Raw genomic sequence first — 18,540 nt, 5'->3', positions numbered from 1 at the left:
TGTATGCCCTGGTGTTCGAATCACAAAGTACTTCATGTCTCCACAGAGCTGAATGTAAACTGGGGCATTTGTTTTAACAGAATTTTACTTATTCTGTATTCTCAGTGGAACATAACGCTGAAGTGAGAAAACTCTTTGTTTTTGCTAACTGCGTGAACCTTTACAATTCAGTGATTTAATTTGCATGTTGGAAAATTAAATCCAATGTTTCTTTCAGCCTCTTTGAGCCTTCTAACATGGGGCTGGCTATTCATCTGACAAAAAAACAAACAAACTGTAAGCCACCTCAGTGTACTTTCCAGCTGACCAGTTGTTTGTCCACCCAGATAGGCTTAAACTGGCCTTGAAAGCTGATGAAAGGAATTACTCACATCATTGGTTGAACAGAAATGTGGCAATGATGGAGCAATTTGACAACTGCCTATCCAAATGGCCGGCTCCAACATGCAATGGATTCCCTTAATGTTGCCACAAACTGAGAGCCAACTCTTGAATATGCGACTCAGTCATAAGCTTGTGTGGAGGCATCTTTAGCTTCCAGAGTGTGAGCCAGAAAAAGTGTTTGTGTGTGTGTGTCATATAAGCACACAAGTGAATTTGCTAGAGTTTCATTCTAGTACAACAGGGATAACCGGCATAATGTCCTCCATATGCTGTGGCCAACCAGGGAGTTCTAAAAATGTACAAATATGGATTGACGGTAACGATAACCCAGAGGTGAAATCCCAAGATAATCAAACACATTTTCTGTGTTCTAACACATTGTGTTACACACGGTAAGTTCCTGTGAGTCTTTCAATTCATGCCTTCATCCTGAGTAGCAATTCTAACTTGTGTTGATGATTATGAGTATAGGAATATACAGAGTTGTTGTTATGTAATCCTGAATTTATTTATCCTGATGAAAAAGGTATGATATGGGGGAGTATTCTTAAAATGTTTTCACTAGTAATAAAAACCTGGTGTTAAGGGATTTACACAAATATATGTGCCTTGAGAACTACAGCTTATGTTGATCAAAAGTTTTCCTTAAGCTGAGAAAAGAAAAACTATGTAACTCAGAGAACCCCAAAGTCCAACAAGAATTTGAAACCACATGAGGAAACTGAAAAGCAATGTATATTTTATGGATGTGAGTAAGTTTCCAACACTCATTTTTCAATTTTACTCAGAAGTACGGCTCAGTTCAATGGGATTTACTCCACAGACTTGTCACTATGTAGTCCTGGATTTATTTATCCTGAGGAAAAGGAATGATATGGGTTGGGTGTTCTTCACTCAAGAATAAAGCCCTTGTATTTACTCCCTTTGGGAGTATAATGCTCACTAAATGTGTATAGGATCATACTGTCCAAAGGAACAACTGAACTCACAACATCTGTTGACTATTGAAACCCATAGCTTCCTGCTTTCGAAGCAAAAACATTGCATTAGTTTTTGACACCTCTTAAATTCTAACTTAGGTTGTCAGAAAGAGCAAAACAGACACCTTTCCCCCTTGCTCTCCTTTCTAAAAAGCCTTGTCAGTTTTGACTGCCTTGGTGGACTTGATGAGCTGCGAACGGTGAAGCGTACCAGACTTCTCCAAAGAGACTCAAGAGAGATGAGAGGAAGAAGTAATGCTGGCGAATGGTGAGGAATCAGAAGGAAGTCCTGCACTGGTGTCGCTGTGCCCCAGAGACACACTAAATTATGTACCAGAGAAAGCCCAGGCTGCAAACTCATGCGGACCAGCACTGGCAGTATAAAGTATCTAAGGCACCTCTCTGTTTCAGACAGCAGTACAGCCAAGAAGAAAGACAGAAGAGATGAAGGTCTAAGAGTAAGCCACACTCTTCTCAGGGTCACTTGGAAGAATGCAGAGAATGGGGCTATCAGAGTACATATTTTGAGTGCAAGGACTGAGTCTCCCCTGCCCCCATACATGGGATGCAGTAACCAATAAATGCAAAGTGTGCACAGCGTCCCTGCCTTTACTTCATCACCAAATAATTGCAACAAGGCACCATATAGCTTGAATTAAAGGGTCAGGGTGTCAGGGCCAGAGGCAGGCTTGACCCTTGGGCACTTTTCTTTTGAGAAATTAAGCTCTCGTCTTCTGTGTTTCCTCTCTTTCTTTGCAGCCTCACAGCCCCCACCTCAATACACCAGTAAGGAACTGCAGACAAAGTTTGAAATGAAAGAGTAAATAGACCCAAAGCTTTCCACTACCCAGGAGGAGAGAACAACAACCACCTGAGGGTCAGAGGAACAAAGAATTCTCCACAGTAGAAAAGGAAACTTGTTCTGAGGTGTAGAAAGATAAGGCTGCCTCTTCAGATTCTGAGAGAACACTAAAGAAGGCAATTCAGTGTCCACTGACCTGAAAGTAAGCCCCATTTGACTCAAAGCGGTTTACTTCCGAGTAGACATATAAGACTGTACTGTGAAGGGGCTGTCTAAACCCTTGTAGTCTTTGTATTCTCACTGGGAACAGAAAGAGGAAAGTGACTGAGTGGGGAAGGTTGTCGCTCACATTCTTACCTCTACCTTGTGATACCACCAATGCTCAGCTTGCAGATAGATGGCCTTGCAGGCAAAGAAGTGAAAAGCAGCTTTACAGAGAGCTACTAAGTCATAGATATATGTCACAGATAAAGAGCATCCAGGTCACCTTTTTATGTCACACAGAACGGTTAAAGAAACTACCCCAAATATTTTTGCCTGAGTAGGTTCCAAAGAAAACTTAGGTTCATAGGAGAACATGTTAGCAAAAACACCCCTCTCTCTTTAATAAATACCTTGTAAATAGGAAACGGGTGCAATTTAAAAAAAAAAGGTCCGTGAATTTGGTTCACATAGTTCAAATGGCAGGCAGTCCCCAGTTAAATTCAGGGCAGAAAGCCACAACAATATCAAAATCCCAGACAGAAACGACATACCACACTGGAAGAGACAGTCTGATGATGCGGTTACTGCTGTGATAATTTTGAGAAAGGGAGAAGGGGATAAAATGAGAGAAACTGTGCTCCCCCGCCCTTCACATTTCCACACTCTAGGAACTCTCATTTTTCTGCAGGGGGATTTGGATACCTTGATATCTGAAAAGGACACAGAGGAATGTGGCGTTGGAAATGTGGGCAGCTCAAAAGATAAAAGAGTTTTTAGCGCTAGGAGGGAGGGAAGGCAGATTGGGTGGAAGCAATTTCTGAAGCTGAGGAGGAAAGCGATGGGAAGCAGAAGGCGGCGCACAGGGATCCACAAGGCGAGTGAATGGGCAGTGCGGGCTACAGAGACAGATACACGGGGGGAGAGAGAGAAAGAGAGAGACCGAGACCACATCACAGGGACGCCACACGGACACAACGCTTAACCCCTGGCTTACTGTGGGCTCTTGGGGTAGAAAGGCAGGGTGACATGGCTGAGGTCCTGGATGTCAAAAGCGGTGGGCTCGGCTGAAATGGCCTGCCTCTTGGTCCTCTGCTCGCCATGCAAGGTGGTGGAGCTTTGCTGGTGCGCCTGTTGGGTGGCGGGCCGGATAACCGAGCGGTACTTGTCCAGTTCGTTCTGCAGCTTCTGGATCAGCTCGTCCTTCTGGTCCAGCTCCAGCTCCAGCTCGTCGATGAGCGCATCCCGTTGCCTCAGCTCCTCGATCTTCTCTTGCAAGGCATATTGTAAATCCCGCAGCGTCCCCATCCTTCAACCTCCTCCTCCTCCTCCGCCACCACCTCCTCCTCCACCTCCGTGGGGCTCCTGCCTGCGCCCCCCTCTCCGCGCGTGGCAACTTCCCCCCCGCCCCACAAAGAAGTAGTAGTAGCCGCCTCCTCCTCCTCCTGCCGCTTGTCCCACTTCAAGCCAACTTTGCCAATCGTTCCTCCGATCGACCTGCTGCTGCTGCTGTTGCCGCCGCCGCCGCAACCTCCGCCCGCAGCTCCTGTTAGCCTTTTAACGCGCGCCTCCTCCAGCCTGGCTGGCTTGGAGTCGGCGCTGTTTTTGGCTCGGCGCGGCGATTCAGGCTACGCGAGGAGGCTTCGAAGAAACATCATCGTCTTAAATGGTGCCCCATCGGCACCAGTTCAGCGACGGCTGGGTGGTTAACTGTGATTTCTATCTTGCCTGCGTCAAGCTAGACTGGAGAGAACGGCAGCGAGAGGGAGAGAGAGGGGGAGAGAGAGAAGGAAACGGAGGGAGGGAAGGAAGGAATAGAGCGCGCGAGGGGCGTCTGCAGCATGCCGTAGTCCAGGCACTTTCCCTCCGTCGCTCTTCGGAGGGCCACTAGGACTCGGCTCAACTATACAGCCAGCGGCTCGCTTCTCCCCACTCCCACCCCCCTTGCCGCCCCGCCTGCTCGAGGTAGGTGAGGGGGTGGGCGGTGTGGCATGCCAGGCACTTCACGCTGAAATGGGCACGCCACGTTTGCAAAGGAATGTGCAGCCTCTCTGGACACTTTTCATCGGGAGGGCGGGCGGGCAGACAGCCTTAGTTACGCACGCAGACAGGCACTTCGGCTATAAACATCCACAGGAGTAAGGGCTTGGCCAGACCTTCTCCAGCCGTCCCCCCCAAGCAACCTCCAGCTGTGGTAGAAGAAGTTCCGTTTGGACGATGGGCACACGCAAGATCTCACACGCGCACCAAGCAGTGCCTTGCGGTTTAAAAACGCACAAATAAATTAGAAGCAACAGGGACTGCAGAGCCCGTTGCTGTCTGGGGTTGGCGAATGCCCCCTTCAGCCCCAGTTAAAGTGCATAGTGCCCAGCGCTGGACAGGTTGCTTTGGAACCCAAGGCAGAAAATAGCACAAGCATTTATTTCCCAGGGTTTTGTTTGGTTGGTTTTTTAAAAACAACAACAACAACAATTAAATTACTAAGAGTTCGCTGCCCATTTATAACACCCAGAAGCACTCTACTTAATAGTAAGAAGTGCTTTAATTAACCCCCAATATGTATTTTGGACTGTTTATGGTCACTCAGTTGGAAAGCACATATCACTCTGTATATGCCAAGGCTCCACATGTTGCAGAGAACACAGTGACTGCTCCTCCGCATTCTCCTTAAGCACTCCTAGTAAAAGACAGATCTTCATAGCCTGCCCAAAGCAACCTAGCCTGCCCAAAGCAAACTCCAGGTTTAGGGAAAGATTTATCTGTAGCGCCAAACACTTAGAGACACACACATCTAAAATATTCATTGTGAAGCCATTACCAGGCCATTTCAAATAGCCCTATAGCAACCTCCAGGGGTTTTCTATCTTTCTGCTTTCTGATACCTGAATTTCCATTTTTGAGAGCTTAAGGAGGCAGGGCATTAGTTTTTCCAGAACATCCACTTTTTCTCAGGACAGTTATGTCACTTGTCCTACTGTACTACAGTTGGGTAGTAAACTCACTCACCCACTGTGTCATTACAGCCACACACAAAAAGAAGGCAATTATCTGAAAAGAAAAACAACTAATTGACCAGAGGCTGGGAAAAGTAACATTTTAAATGGGTTTTGAAAGAAAACCTTTTGAACAGCTCACTGGAAAAGGCTGCTGACTATAAAGTTTTTTTTAAAAAATCATACTCATTCTTGCTTCAGTCATGAATGGGTTGAAAGGTAACAACTTCATCAACCTGGGATCTTGCTGGGTTTTGGCCTCACACCCTCAAACTGTGTAATCAGAGGAGAGAAACAGGTGCAGCCTTCATTCTGCACCAAAATCCAAACTAATTTAGGCCCAGGCTGTCCCTACTTAGCAACTGATGCATGACTTCAGATAAAGCACCTGGATGCTGCACACTCTAGCCAATATTCTTTCCCACCTGCAATTCCAAATCTCATACCAGGAAACAAAACACTGCCATGAAACCCCCTTGCTGCAGAAGAAGAAAGGAGGTAGTGTGCACAATGTGTCTTACTACAAATGCTTTGAGATATGACATATCATGGCAAAAACAGATTATTTATGCTTCTTTCTGCAGGCTATTTCTGCCTTATATATGTGCAAACTCAGAACTACAATTCTGGCTTCTTAATCCTGCCAAATCTGCATAAAAGTTAAGTTCATCCACAAAACTCAAAGGTGGAGCTGCTCTTCAGCTCACTTCTATGTTATAGAATGAAATGCTCCCCCATAAACATCCTAAAGTGGTTTTACAATAAAAACATCAACAACAAAATCTACATTAAAAAACCCCAATTTATTGGCCAATGCAGATGAACACTGTAAAATAATGTATACTTAAAAGGTTTGTTGGAAGAGGAAGGTGCTGAAAATACAGTAAAAGTCTGATATATAATGGGAGAGAGTTCCAAAGGGCAGGTGCTGCCACTCGGAAAGTTTGATTCATACATCATATGGAATGGACTTCCTGATGAGATAGTATCTGCAGGAGGTCCCTTCCTGCAGAGCACAGTAAATGAGGGGTGAGATTATATTTTAGGTATCTTGGTTGGAAGCTATACAAAGTTTTATACATCAGCACTAGCATCTTGAACTTTGCCCACTACCTAAGTGGCAAGTCTTTCAACAGTGCAAGTCCTTCAACAGCAGCATAAAATGATGAGAGATAATTCTGCTGCAGTGAGTACTTAAGCTGATGCATGTCATAGTTGCTGCAGCTTCCAGTTCAACCGCAGCAGCACCCTTACAAAAAGCATCTTCCAGTGGTTCAAACTGGAAATTACTAGTACATGGACAACAGTAGTCAGGCTGTCAAACACAACATGTCACACAGATGAAAATCAAGTTTACACTGATCTTCTACAAACATGGTTCACAGGATTGATGCAAACATATATGTCGTGCAATAGCATCAACTTCACATGTCACAAAATAAGAAGAAGAAGAAGAAGAAGAAGAAGAAGAAGTTGTTACCATCACAGAATTTTAGTATCTCCTCACATTGTCTCAAGTGAAATGCTTTTTCAGTAGAGTCAGTTCACACATTTAGCTACTGCCAACCAAGTGTTCAGTACTAAGGTTTAAATAAACCAAGGGATGAGCATGCATGTCTGGTACAAATATCAAAAGTTTGAAATGGCATACTCCAATAAGGTAAAGGTAATTGGCAGGAGAGATGCAGTATCTAATGGCATTAGCCATCACAGCTAAACTTTGAACTTCCATGTACTGAGGCAGTAGAGCCAGATTATAAACTGTTAACAATGAGGGTGGCAGTATTCATCATTCTCTGGTTGTTGGCTCCCAGTGGCAATTGGCTGGCTGTTCCTTGGCATAGTGCTGGTTCAGACAGGCCAGGGGTGTGGAATGGACATCTGTGGCCCTCCAGGTGTTGCTGGAGTACAGCTCCTACCATCTCAGACCCTTGGCCATTCTGGCTGGAGCTAATGGAAGGCAGAGGTGGACAATGTAGGTCTTCAGTCAAGGTCTTCAGTAGGTCTTCAGCAAGGCATTTTTTTCTGTTCTTAGATATGAGTACTTTCCTCCCCTAACTCTCTTAAAGTTATTTATTGTTTGCATTTTTAGAATGGCTTGATGCACTGGAACGATGATTACATTTGTCTCCCAAACACCATAATGAGGGCAGGTGTCAGTAAAGACAGATGCGATGTTTCTGTTTGTGACAAATTTGGAGGGAGAGTACCCGCATGAAAGTAATATGCCCCTAGTGAAGAAATGTACACTTCAAAGTAGTTGAGCTGGCAGGTTTGCTCATAGCTTTATGAAGAACAGGCGTACAATGAGGTTTGACATTTTTCCTCCATGGAGGAACGCTCATGAAAAATGTTACATTGCAACAGAAAATTGGCATGGATTGTGCAAGAAAGATCTATGAACACGAGCAGATAACACTATAATCCCTTCTTACAGAACTTTCTTGTACAAGAAGAAAGATCTGTGAAGATTTTGAATTCTGGGCTGGATTCTTAGAAATGCTTCGACTCTGATGGAAGAGACTACAAACAACACATACAGTTCATTTTTAAACAAAGAGCATCCTTGGACGGAGGACTAGCAAGAAGAGAAGCTGCTTAACCACTTCATCTCTGCTCCCACCAGCTATGTTCTTCTGCTCAGAATAATACTTCAGTGGCTTCTACTCCCCCACTCCCTCCCCCCCTGGAAAGTATAGGCACCATTTGTGTTTGTAGAGTTGTATCCTTGGCAAGGAGCCATATTGGCATCCCCCATTCCTTGTGCCCTTGACAAAGAGCTGTATAATCATATCCAAAGCTGGCAGAGATCATGTACCAGAAATTCAACAACTTAGCTTTTCATCACCTTTCATGCCCCACCAGTGATTTTCTCTGCATCTATTAGGATTAGGCCTGCTCTGCTCTGTTTTCCCTCCTCCTCCATCGGTCCTTCTATCTGTTTCCCTTGCTTCCTCCTTCCCTCTGCTTGCTGCTTTACCCTTCTGCCTCCTTCCCTTTTCCTGAAACTCTCTCTGTCTGCCTTCACTCAGAGCCCTGCTGGGCCCTCCACTCATACTTCTAATAGTGCCACCAGCCAACTGGGGACTTCCTCCACCGAGGCATCCAGAGGAATGGAGGAGCGGCCCAAGAAGCAGGTGGATGGGCTCATAGCCACTATGAGCCAGAGTGGAGAGGTAAGATTTTTGCGCCTCCCTGGGACAACCCCTAGGAACATCCCTATGTGTATGTGTTAGTGAGAGAGAACAGTGAGACTGAGGTTTTGAGCAGAAAAATGACTGAAAGTACAAAGGTTAAAGCAGCCACTCCCCTAGTAGCTCTGTTTTGTGGTGGCTTTGTCCTGCCTGACAGAAAGTGCCAAGTAGCGCTGGGACATTAATTAGTATACTGATTCTACTCAGCTATAGTTCATCTTTGCTTTGAATCCAAGTGATGCAATGGGAATTGCATTTCCCCTTCTTAAATATTTGTTTTGGATTATTTTAAAATCTTTATAATTATTTATAGAATACTGTTTGTTTTGATCATTTTTAGCTGCCTTGAATACTATAGCAGAAATAAAGGGCACAAATGTTTTAAATCAAGCAATCAGTTCCCATGAGTCTCTTGGCAGGAAAGTTTGTGGACTGAACTATGGTTGAATGGTGTGTGGAATGACGGGTATATTATGAAGTCATGTTTGAAATCACAGTACAGCTTCCTAGTAGTTAATGGTCTTAATGCTATCAAATGCAGGTTTGGGGGAGTATTTGTGCGTGGTGCTGGGGTCCATAGAAGGGCAAGACTATTTTGTGTAAACATCTGTAATGTGATGTTTGTTTCAATCTTCATATTACAGATGAATAACTTGCTTTCAACCTCTGGAAGTACTCCAAGTGCTCATCTTGTACAGTTTCACAAGCAAATGCATAATTTCATGCGTATTCATGTGAGAAAAACATTTTATCAAAATCAGCTGTAAGTGTTTGAAACAACTTGTAACAATCTTGAGTCACATCTCTCAGGATTCTTTTAATAGTATCAATGAGCATGTAGATGGGGAGGGGAATCTGGTAAACATTGTATGTTCAGACTTCCACAAAGCCTTTGACCAAGTTCTTCACTGAACAGTCCTGAGAAAACTTTGCAATCACAGAATAAGGAGCCAAAGCAAATCACGGTCAGAGCTAGAGCTGGCACCACCTAATTCTGCTTTTATCTCCATCCTCCCCTCTGTTGAGTTCTACAGAGGTAACACAGAGACTATGGCAGAAGAGACTGCCAGCCAGCAAGTGCCACCCACTAGCCTGGTTGTAAGTAAGAAGGCAGGCAGATGGGGTCTGGCAGAGGGCAGCCTGGGGGTGGTGGAGCAGTGCTCCTCTTGCCCTAACTGACTAGTCGCCATTGAATTTATCTCCTTTAAAGCAGAATAAGTGTGGCAGAGACACCAAAAGGAGGTCAAGCACTTCATTCAAAATATTTCAAGATGATTTGATTAATGAAACTTCAGAAGGACAGATAGTCATTCTGTTTTTATAGTTTACAAGGCAGGTTTCATTTTCTGACATACATTTCTCAAGAGACATATTTTAGTTCCTCCCAGCCCCTTCCATCCCCATTACAAGTTTCACAGTAGTATGTGCTACAGCCTTGATAAAACTGGAATTTCCAAAAATTTAGGTTACTAAAGGTCTGTACATTTGAATCTTAGTGGTTTGTGGATGTCCTTCTAAAGACAATCTGCACAGCCACATTCTTTAATGCCTTGCTAAGATCAAAGGGTTTGCAATTAATGCTATAAAGAAATGCTTAACATGGTGGTTAGATTTCTTTCTGTATGAAAGGAAAAAACCTAACCACCATGAAATAAAACCAGCTCAGTCTGCCAAAGTACAAGACACAAAATACTTGTGGGGCTGGAATCCTACACAAAGGTCTGTGCAGCGCAACATAACATTACTGAACTACATAACTGTGGTGTGAGTACAGTCAGCTACATGCAAGAAGAAAAGAAGTTAAATAGCTAGATATTATGAAAGTAGCCATTCCTTCTTTCAGCTCATCTCAGAACACATCATCCTTCTCTTTCTCTCTCCCACAATGAAAAGTGATTACTGTCATAATATTTATCAGGCAGAACCAGCAAAACTAAGACTATTGCTGCAAAGCACATACATCCCAATACCATAACTTTTTAAGAATAATCATATATTGATACGTCATAGAAAAAGCACTTTATAGAGTGGGCTTCTTGAATATTAATCAAGGGGGGGGGAGCCCAAACCATTATATACAATCGATAATCCCATAACAAGCATAGAAGGTCAGGAATGATATGATTTATGAAGCAGCACATACCCAATGGTATTCTGTAACAACTAATTGACAGCTCTGGGCATAGAAACCTGTGCACATACAGCTCACCCAATCTATAATTCTCACACAGATAATGATCCATAAGGATGCTTGTTCTTTGGTTTTGAAAGATTATGAAAACAAAAATATAATGAAGTACATTGGCCTGGATTTTAAGATAAGCCAACTCAACAAGTTCATTTGAATAAGGCTTCCTGTTCCCCCCCCCCTCCATTTACAGTACCCTGAAATGTCTCCCCAGAAGATCAGGGGCCCCTCCTAAACAATGCAGGATGGGTCATGGGGGCTAGGAGACAGAAAAGGAAAATTGTGTAGATTGAATAATTTTGTGCAACTCCCTCCTTTCCAAGCAAGCCCCGCCCCCTTCCAGTCACACACACATTATTTTGTCTTAGGATGCAAGTCACAAACGGCAAATGATATAGGCCTTCCTAGGATTCAGTGGCCCTAGAACTGCTACAGAGCTAGTCTTGCCATGTAGCAGCCTGGAACAACTTGCTTCAGACAGCATTGCTTCAGACAGGGGATTGGATAAAGGCAGGAATTGGCATCTAAACTGTGCAGCAAGGCAGTTTAAAAGTATATTATAGTGGGAAGGGGGATGCCATTTAGGCTCTGCTTTATGCAGCGAAATGTTTGGGGCCGGCACTTGAGTTGATGTTCGAGAAGGGCTAATCAGAATGTGAGCCTGATTCAAATCTCGTCTCAACCATGAATTTACCAGATGGCTTTCAGCAAGCCACCATTTCTCAGTCTCCCACTGATCTATCTTACTATGTTGCATACTTGGGAGAAAAGCAGTAGACGGTAGGACTGGTAGATATATCATCCAAAACCAGTCTGAAGTCTGATATGATATTGGTTTCCTAATTTTTGACCTGGCAATATATTATGAATCATGATGTCTGTGCGTGTTTCTGCATGCACTTTGCAAAGATCACTATGTGGGGGGAACCATGAAGCCATCCAATGCCTCTACATAGCTTCTACCTTATTTCAGACATCATGATATAAGGGTGTATCATGGTGTTAGCTAGTGATATATTGTGATACTGAAAACCAGGTATCACCCAGCCCTAGTAGCCGGAACCAACTGCAAAGCAGGTAAAACGTTTGCCACCATCTTCCTGCAGCACTGGAATGCAAGGAGCTCAATGCAAGGAGTCAACAACGGGTCTTCTATGACCATTGCATCATGGAGATTTTTCTATTCAAGATAATTCAATTATCAAGATTACTGCTGCATTTGCAAATGCATGGAATGAATTTTGCCTTTCCAGTATCTCTGAAAGAAATGTTCCATATATTGATACTGTTGCATTTTCACCTTTTACCTGTTCATCTGCTATAAATTAACATCCAATGCAATAATATGGGGGGGGGGATCTACTTGTTCCCACCTCTACTACGGAAGGTTATAAGAGTGTGAGAGAGTAATAACCGACAGAATCTGAAGGGTTGGTTGCAGGTCACAGGTAACACAAGGCATATAAAGTTACATATATGACTCATCTTATGACCTATATGACTTTGTGAAATAGTTGAAATCACCTCAAAATGTAGATTCTTGCTTTAAAAAAAAACCCAGAAAGAATGTTTAGAGATAGCATTTGTTTGAGCAAATGTCTGTTCAAGGCTACCTGGCCAAGAATGGTATTCTGAAACCAAGGAAGAGTTTAGATAACTAAAAGCAGATGGCTCACAAAGAGGAGGGGGTTACAGAGAGACCAAATCTATGCTACAATAGAAAGAAAAGAAGACACCTGCTGCAGTGACTAAAAATAAATGATGCACTGAGCTATAACTGGTAATATACTTTAGCTTTTTATATCTCATTAGAGCCATAATACAAGAACAGCAAAAATGAATGGCAGTCACGCAATTTAAAACTGAAGCATTACTGCACTTGCACATAAAATTAGTCAGTTCTGCCTCTGTTCTATCATCCCATGCTCTGTAAAATAAACAGATAATGTTATTTTTGTATTTCCTTGCACCTCCTGAAATAATAAATAACATAAAAGGGAAAATATGTTCACAAAGACCAACTTCTCCCTGTTTATTATTGTTGTTGAATATGGTAGATCCCTTCATCCTTGATGAATTTGTGGGGTAGAAGAAAAACAGCAGCGTAGTTAAACTGGTTCAGTAAAATGTCCTTCCGGATAGCTTGCTATACCCATCCTTAAGCAGCTCTGTAATGCAAATGTATGTGCAGATGGGTATGCACCAGGGACATAGTGTGCGGGGGGACCCAGGGGGTCATAGCCCTGAGCACACAATTTTTAGGAGGCATGAGCCAGATGACCCCATGCAAGGATCCCCATCCTGCCCTGCCTGCCACTGGGGGTCTAGACCTTGGAGCCTGGCCTCGCCACCGCATCCCCAGCTGCCTTGCTGAATAGCCGTCTGGCCAGTGTCGGGGGGATTTGCCCACCAAGGGCCTGCCTCCTTCCTGCATGGGTGGGCTGGGGCACAATGCAGCCCTGCTTGGCTCCAGTGGCTAGGGCTGAAGTGGCACATGGGCTCTGTGAATCCTCCGCACCCCGTGCATGGGGTAGTGTGCATGCCTGGTAGTGTTGACGGTGAGGCCTGGGCTGGCGCAGTGGGTTCTGTTGACCCTCCATGCCCCAGCCCCACCTGGCATGCGCACCCTGGGCACCAAGAAAAGGACGCACACAGGAAAGGGAGGCACAGGGAATGTAGCAAAGAGACATGCTGCAGGACAAAAATAACACTTTTAGTGGGGAAACAGTAAGAACATGAATCAAGATCCAGCCAAATCCGAGCAGTTACCAGTCCTGCATATTAAATATTATTTCTGTCCTGTGTACATTTTCATGCTGCAAAACTATTCTATATACAGTGGTACCTCAGGTTACAGACGCTTCAGGTTACAGACTCCGCTAACCCAGAAATAGTACCTCGGGTTAAGAACTTTGCTACAGGGTAAGAACAGAAATCGTGCGGCAGTGGCGCGGTAGCAGCGGGAGGCCCCATTAGCTAAAGTGGTACCTCAGGTTAAGAACAGTTTCAGGTTTAGAACGGACCTCCAGAATGAATTAAGTTCTTAACCTGAGGTACTACTGTAGTTCATATCTAATTGCCCTCCTTTTAAACACACACACACACACACACACACACACAGAGAGAGAGAGACATATTTGCAACAACACACTGATCCACACACAAGGACTGAAACATCACATGTGTGTGCAAATCATTCCATGATTGAGCATTTGAATTATGTACATACATACATGTTCAAATCAGTCTCCAAAAGACAAATCCAGAGGGCCCAATTTGAAGTGCTATTTTCTATAAGACTGTAAAGAGATAAAAGTTAATATACAGCAATGAGCCATGAGCATAACTGAAAGCCTCATGCAGGGTTTCTTTAGCTGAGATGAAACAAATCTCAGAGACAGGTAATCACTTTCGTGCAGGAGATAATTAAGCCAAACAATGCTGTTTATTCAGTCAGAAACCTTGCATGCGCCAAGCATGGCATGTTTTGAAATGTTTTTATTAGGTTATTCTATAAAAAATAAAATAAATAAAATCAGCTTTAGATACTTTCATATAGCCAAATCTGGTTCCAAATTAGAATAGTATTCGTCTCATTCAGACTCACAAAAAACTTTAGCTGGCATTAGAACTAGGCATAGGTGGAAATAGGTTAATTCAGCAACAAAAGGAAGAACTGATAACTACAGACCCTCCAAGTGTCCCTATTTTCCAGGAACAGTCCCAGATTTACAGAAGCTGTCCTGGTTTCTGATTTGATCCTGGAATATGCAGCTATTCCTTAGGATGTCCCTATTTTCAGTGGAGAAATGTTGGTGGGTGTGGCAGTTATCTGGTTCCTGAGCCAAGGAGATAAGTAACTATACAACAGACATGACCAGACTAGGCTCTCCAGATGTTTTGGGACTACAACTCCCATCATCCCTAGCTAACAAGACCAGTGGTCAGGGATGATGGGGATTGTAGTCCCAAAACATCTGGAGGGCCAAGTTTGGCCATGCCTGCTATACAACCTTTAGAAGACACAGGGAAGTTATTTTTAATGTTTGATGTTTTGTTATGTTTTTACGTATGTTGGACACTGCTCAGAGTGTTGTTGTTATTGTTAAATACAATTTCCCTATTTGCACTGGAAAAATGTTGGAGGGTTTGTAACTAGCGGGCAATGGAAACTTTTGCACCAGCAGTTGATCATTTACAGACTACTCCTAACTCTACCACTTCTGTGCTCTTGTAATTTCTTAAAGGTCCAGACTCTTGAGGCTTTGTTTGCACATGCAACTGAACTAATTGGGAATGAGTTGGAGAATGGACCATACCACTTTAGGCTGCTCTCCTACCTGAAGAAGTCCCTGCAGATAGAACACTAGCACAACAGGGAATGAGCAGAGCTAAAGCATCTCTCTCTGATGTGTAACTTTAGCTTGCAGGGCCTTTACATGCCTTAGTTGGGAATACTCTACTCCAGGGGTTATCAACCTGGTCCCTACCGCCCACTAGTGGGCATTTTAGGATTCTAAGTGGGTGGTAGGGGATTCTATGGCACAAACTGAATCCTCCTTCCACCAAGCACTGGTGGGTGGTAAGGAAATTTTACCATCAAGAAAGGTGCATTAGTGGGCAGTAGGTATAAAAAGGTTGACTACTACCCCTGCTCTACTCTATCATGTCAGGATTCTGACTTTTCAATCTGCTGTGTATACAGAGCTGGCCTCAGCAACCACACCTTTCAGTGCTTCATAACATTTTAAAAAAATACGACACACACACTCACACACAAAAACAAAAAAAGTAAGTAGAATATTAGTACAGCAAGGAGAGAACAAGGCCAGCACATTTCGCCCCAGCTGCCTCAGTTCCCCCACGTTACTGCCTCAGTTCTCTACCTCAGTCTTCTACTACCTAATTCAGCTGCTTAGGTAGACACCTGAGTTGCCTATTTTGTACTTCACCCTATCTGTAAGTGTCATTAATACCACTCACCCTCCAATGGATCTGGAACTTCAAACCTGTTAGGCAGGAATTCATGCTGTTTGCCATTCACAATTCCTATATCCAAGCAACCCAAGCTGTGGGTTGGGTCTGTGAAACCACAAACTAGATGTAAAAAGGTTATTGGGCAGTAGTTGGCCAGAACAGGTGATTTAGTAAGGCAGCTGATCCCTATATCTAAATTCTCTGGTGTGAGCAGCAAAGATTATTCTGCCACTGCTTTGAGAGCTTACTGTAGACCCAACTTTTTCCTTAGTGTTGGTTGGCTCGACTTCATTGCAACCTCCCTCCCTCCTACACATTGTAACCTCACTGTAGAAGTTCGGTCTCACACCCCTGCAGGAGCAGGGTATCAGAAAAACAGCTCCTAGCTTAATATTTCACCTGGCCTTTGGTTCTTGACCTATTTCTGATATATTTTTAAAACTGGTTGTATGAAACAAAGTCAGAATTTCCTAAATGAATGTAGAATATACATGGCAACCTCCCTCCTCAACATTTTGCTCCTGAAGCTTTCAACAGCATCTTTGTAGCATCACCCTTCAATATCATGTTAGCCGATCTCATGCATAAATATGGGTTATAACACAGCTGAGTAAAATATATCAAATTTATTTGTACACTAGCTTTCGTGTTACCACTTTGGCATTGTTTACTTTCAAAGCATTATTTGCTGTGGCAGCTAAGATCAAGCATCTGCACTCAACGTAACTCATCTCACAACACCAGAAATGTCATCTCCCATTTCCAGAAGCCTACAGCAATTCTTACAAAATGCAGAATACATTTTCATTGTAGCTCTGAGACAATAATAAAACAGTTTAGAATAACAAATTTAAGAAAAACCACAACTGTAAGTCATATCAGGAAATGGAAAGACATTCATAGATACTTTAGTCATTATATGTATGTATGTATAAATAGCTCATTTTATATTTTATTGCTTCTGCTCTTGCTAGCTTCCAGTACCAACAGTCTTAGCTGTACTATCAACGTCTGATGTCTGGAGTTCCGGACTACTCATCCAACAGCCTTCTAAGCCCAGCAGCACACCTTATCTCCTCCTGCCAGTAATAGACCACTTTGCTATAATTTATAATCAACTAGGCCCATGTGTTACATAGCAAGTCCTCAGAAGAGCTGATTTATTATACTCGGAAGTGGATCCTTTATAAATGAACATTATGTCAGTGAGATCAAAGTTGCAATTTTGCATTTAATATTGTACAGGATGACAGTTACAAAAAGTGTGTGTGTTTGTGTACACACACACACAGACACACACACGGCCCTCTGCTTGCTGTAATTCTAATACATATTACTCCTAAACCTAGCTGGTGGGGTGTGTGAGTATGGACATACATGGAACAGGATGCATCTCAGTAGGTGTGCAGCCCAGAAATCTGTCTCAGTACTAGAACTGAGTTTACATTCCATTAAACCAAAATGTATTCCATGTTTCTTCTTTCCCCACACTGTCTTAATTTAGGGCAGGAGGAGGCACCTTTGCTGCTATTGTTAAAACAATTTTGAGTCAGAAATTCTGCCAATCTGCTGCAAATCACCCAGAGTTCTCCCAGCAGCCCCCAATGTACATGCTGCCTACTCCAGACTATGGACACACCATCTATTTAAAGCACATCTGCCTCCAAGAATCCTGGGAACTGTAGCTTACCCCTAACAGAGCTACAATTCCCAGCACTCTCAAATTCCCAGGATTCTAGGTGGGTGCTTTACATGTATGGTGTGTACGCTGCCTCTATCTAAGTCTAAGCAGTCAATCATGAGGCCCCAGAATGTCATCCCTCTGTGACATCACAACAGCTAAGCCATTTTTTTATTCCTGACTTTGCCATGTTGTTGGACTTAGGATAGCAGAAGAATTGTGGTTAGTAGGCAACTATCTCTGCTGTATGAAAACCAAAGTAGGTAAAGATGAAGAAGGGCCATAGCACCAACATGTATAGGGCTGACTCTGTGCTTGTCATAGAGCTAGGCACTTGCTTTCATTACAGAAGACAATGCTAAAATCAAAACAAAAAACAACCCAAGTTCTGCTGTTTCCATCAAAACATCTAGCAGGAAAAACTGATTTTAAGTTCTAAAAAACATGTCTCCTTTTAATTCCTCTAATCATAAGATTATATGTTGAAAATTGACAAGACGTTGGTTTAGTAACCAGGTTCATTTTTAATGAAAATGTATTCTTAATGTACAGATAACCCTAAAGTCTTTATGTGGGGGGAAACACAGTTGGATTTTTTAATTTTATTTTTAAGTTGACTTTATTGTGTTTCACCACAGAGGACTATTGCAATCAACCACTACATTCTTTCCCCCTCCCATCCTTAATGTTAGTGTCCCATCCTTAGTGTTAGTGTAAGTAAAAGGACTGCTTCAGACATTAGGATCTTTATGTGGAGTGGCATTATGATTGCAGTGTATGGAGGAAGCAGCATGTGACTCAAAGCATCCATGAACAGGAGTGATAATTCATAGATCATTTTTAAGCTGTCTCAAACTGACACAGGAAACAGCATCTGTGTTAGTTGATGTGCCAGTATAGCATTTTCTTTTCTTTTTCCCTATAGTACCAGTATAAGTAAAGGAACAGTAACCAAGTAGGCTCAGAGAGATAATTTTAAAGTAAATGATCCATATGCAGATTTATATGCTCCTGACTTTCCCAAACAGCAAGAAGTTCCAAGGGCAACAATACCCAAAGCACAAGAGGAAGCAAGCAGAATACATGCTCCTGCCAGGCAAAAGATTGGGTGCCTCACATCAATTCTCCGTAAATATACCC

The 18,540-nt window shown here is 43.1% G+C and overlaps 1 protein-coding gene across 4 annotated transcripts in view; it reads right to left on the bottom strand.

Moving 5' to 3' along the window:
* Positions 1–18,540, bottom strand: part of PRKG1 (protein kinase cGMP-dependent 1) — a 686,067-nt gene that overhangs the window by 521,552 nt on the left and 145,975 nt on the right. The window contains exon 1 of one of the 4 annotated variants that reach the window (XM_081004552.1): positions 3,365–4,319. The exons of 2 other annotated variants lie outside the window; for them this stretch is intronic. In XM_081004552.1, the coding sequence (XP_080860678.1) occupies positions 3,365–3,675 (311 nt within the window). In that variant the 5' untranslated portion in view covers positions 3,676–4,319. Of the gene's footprint in view, positions 1–3,364; positions 4,320–18,540 lie in introns of those variants that run through there. One more of the 4 variants, XM_081004553.1, reaches the window with a different exon arrangement.

This window comes from Podarcis pityusensis (genome assembly GCF_964106645.2).
Source record: "Podarcis pityusensis genome assembly, chromosome: 5".
Taxonomy (NCBI): domain Eukaryota; kingdom Metazoa; phylum Chordata; class Lepidosauria; order Squamata; family Lacertidae; genus Podarcis; species Podarcis pityusensis.
The sequence above is the reverse complement of the archived record's forward strand: the minus strand, read 5'-3'. Positions and strand labels throughout refer to the sequence as shown.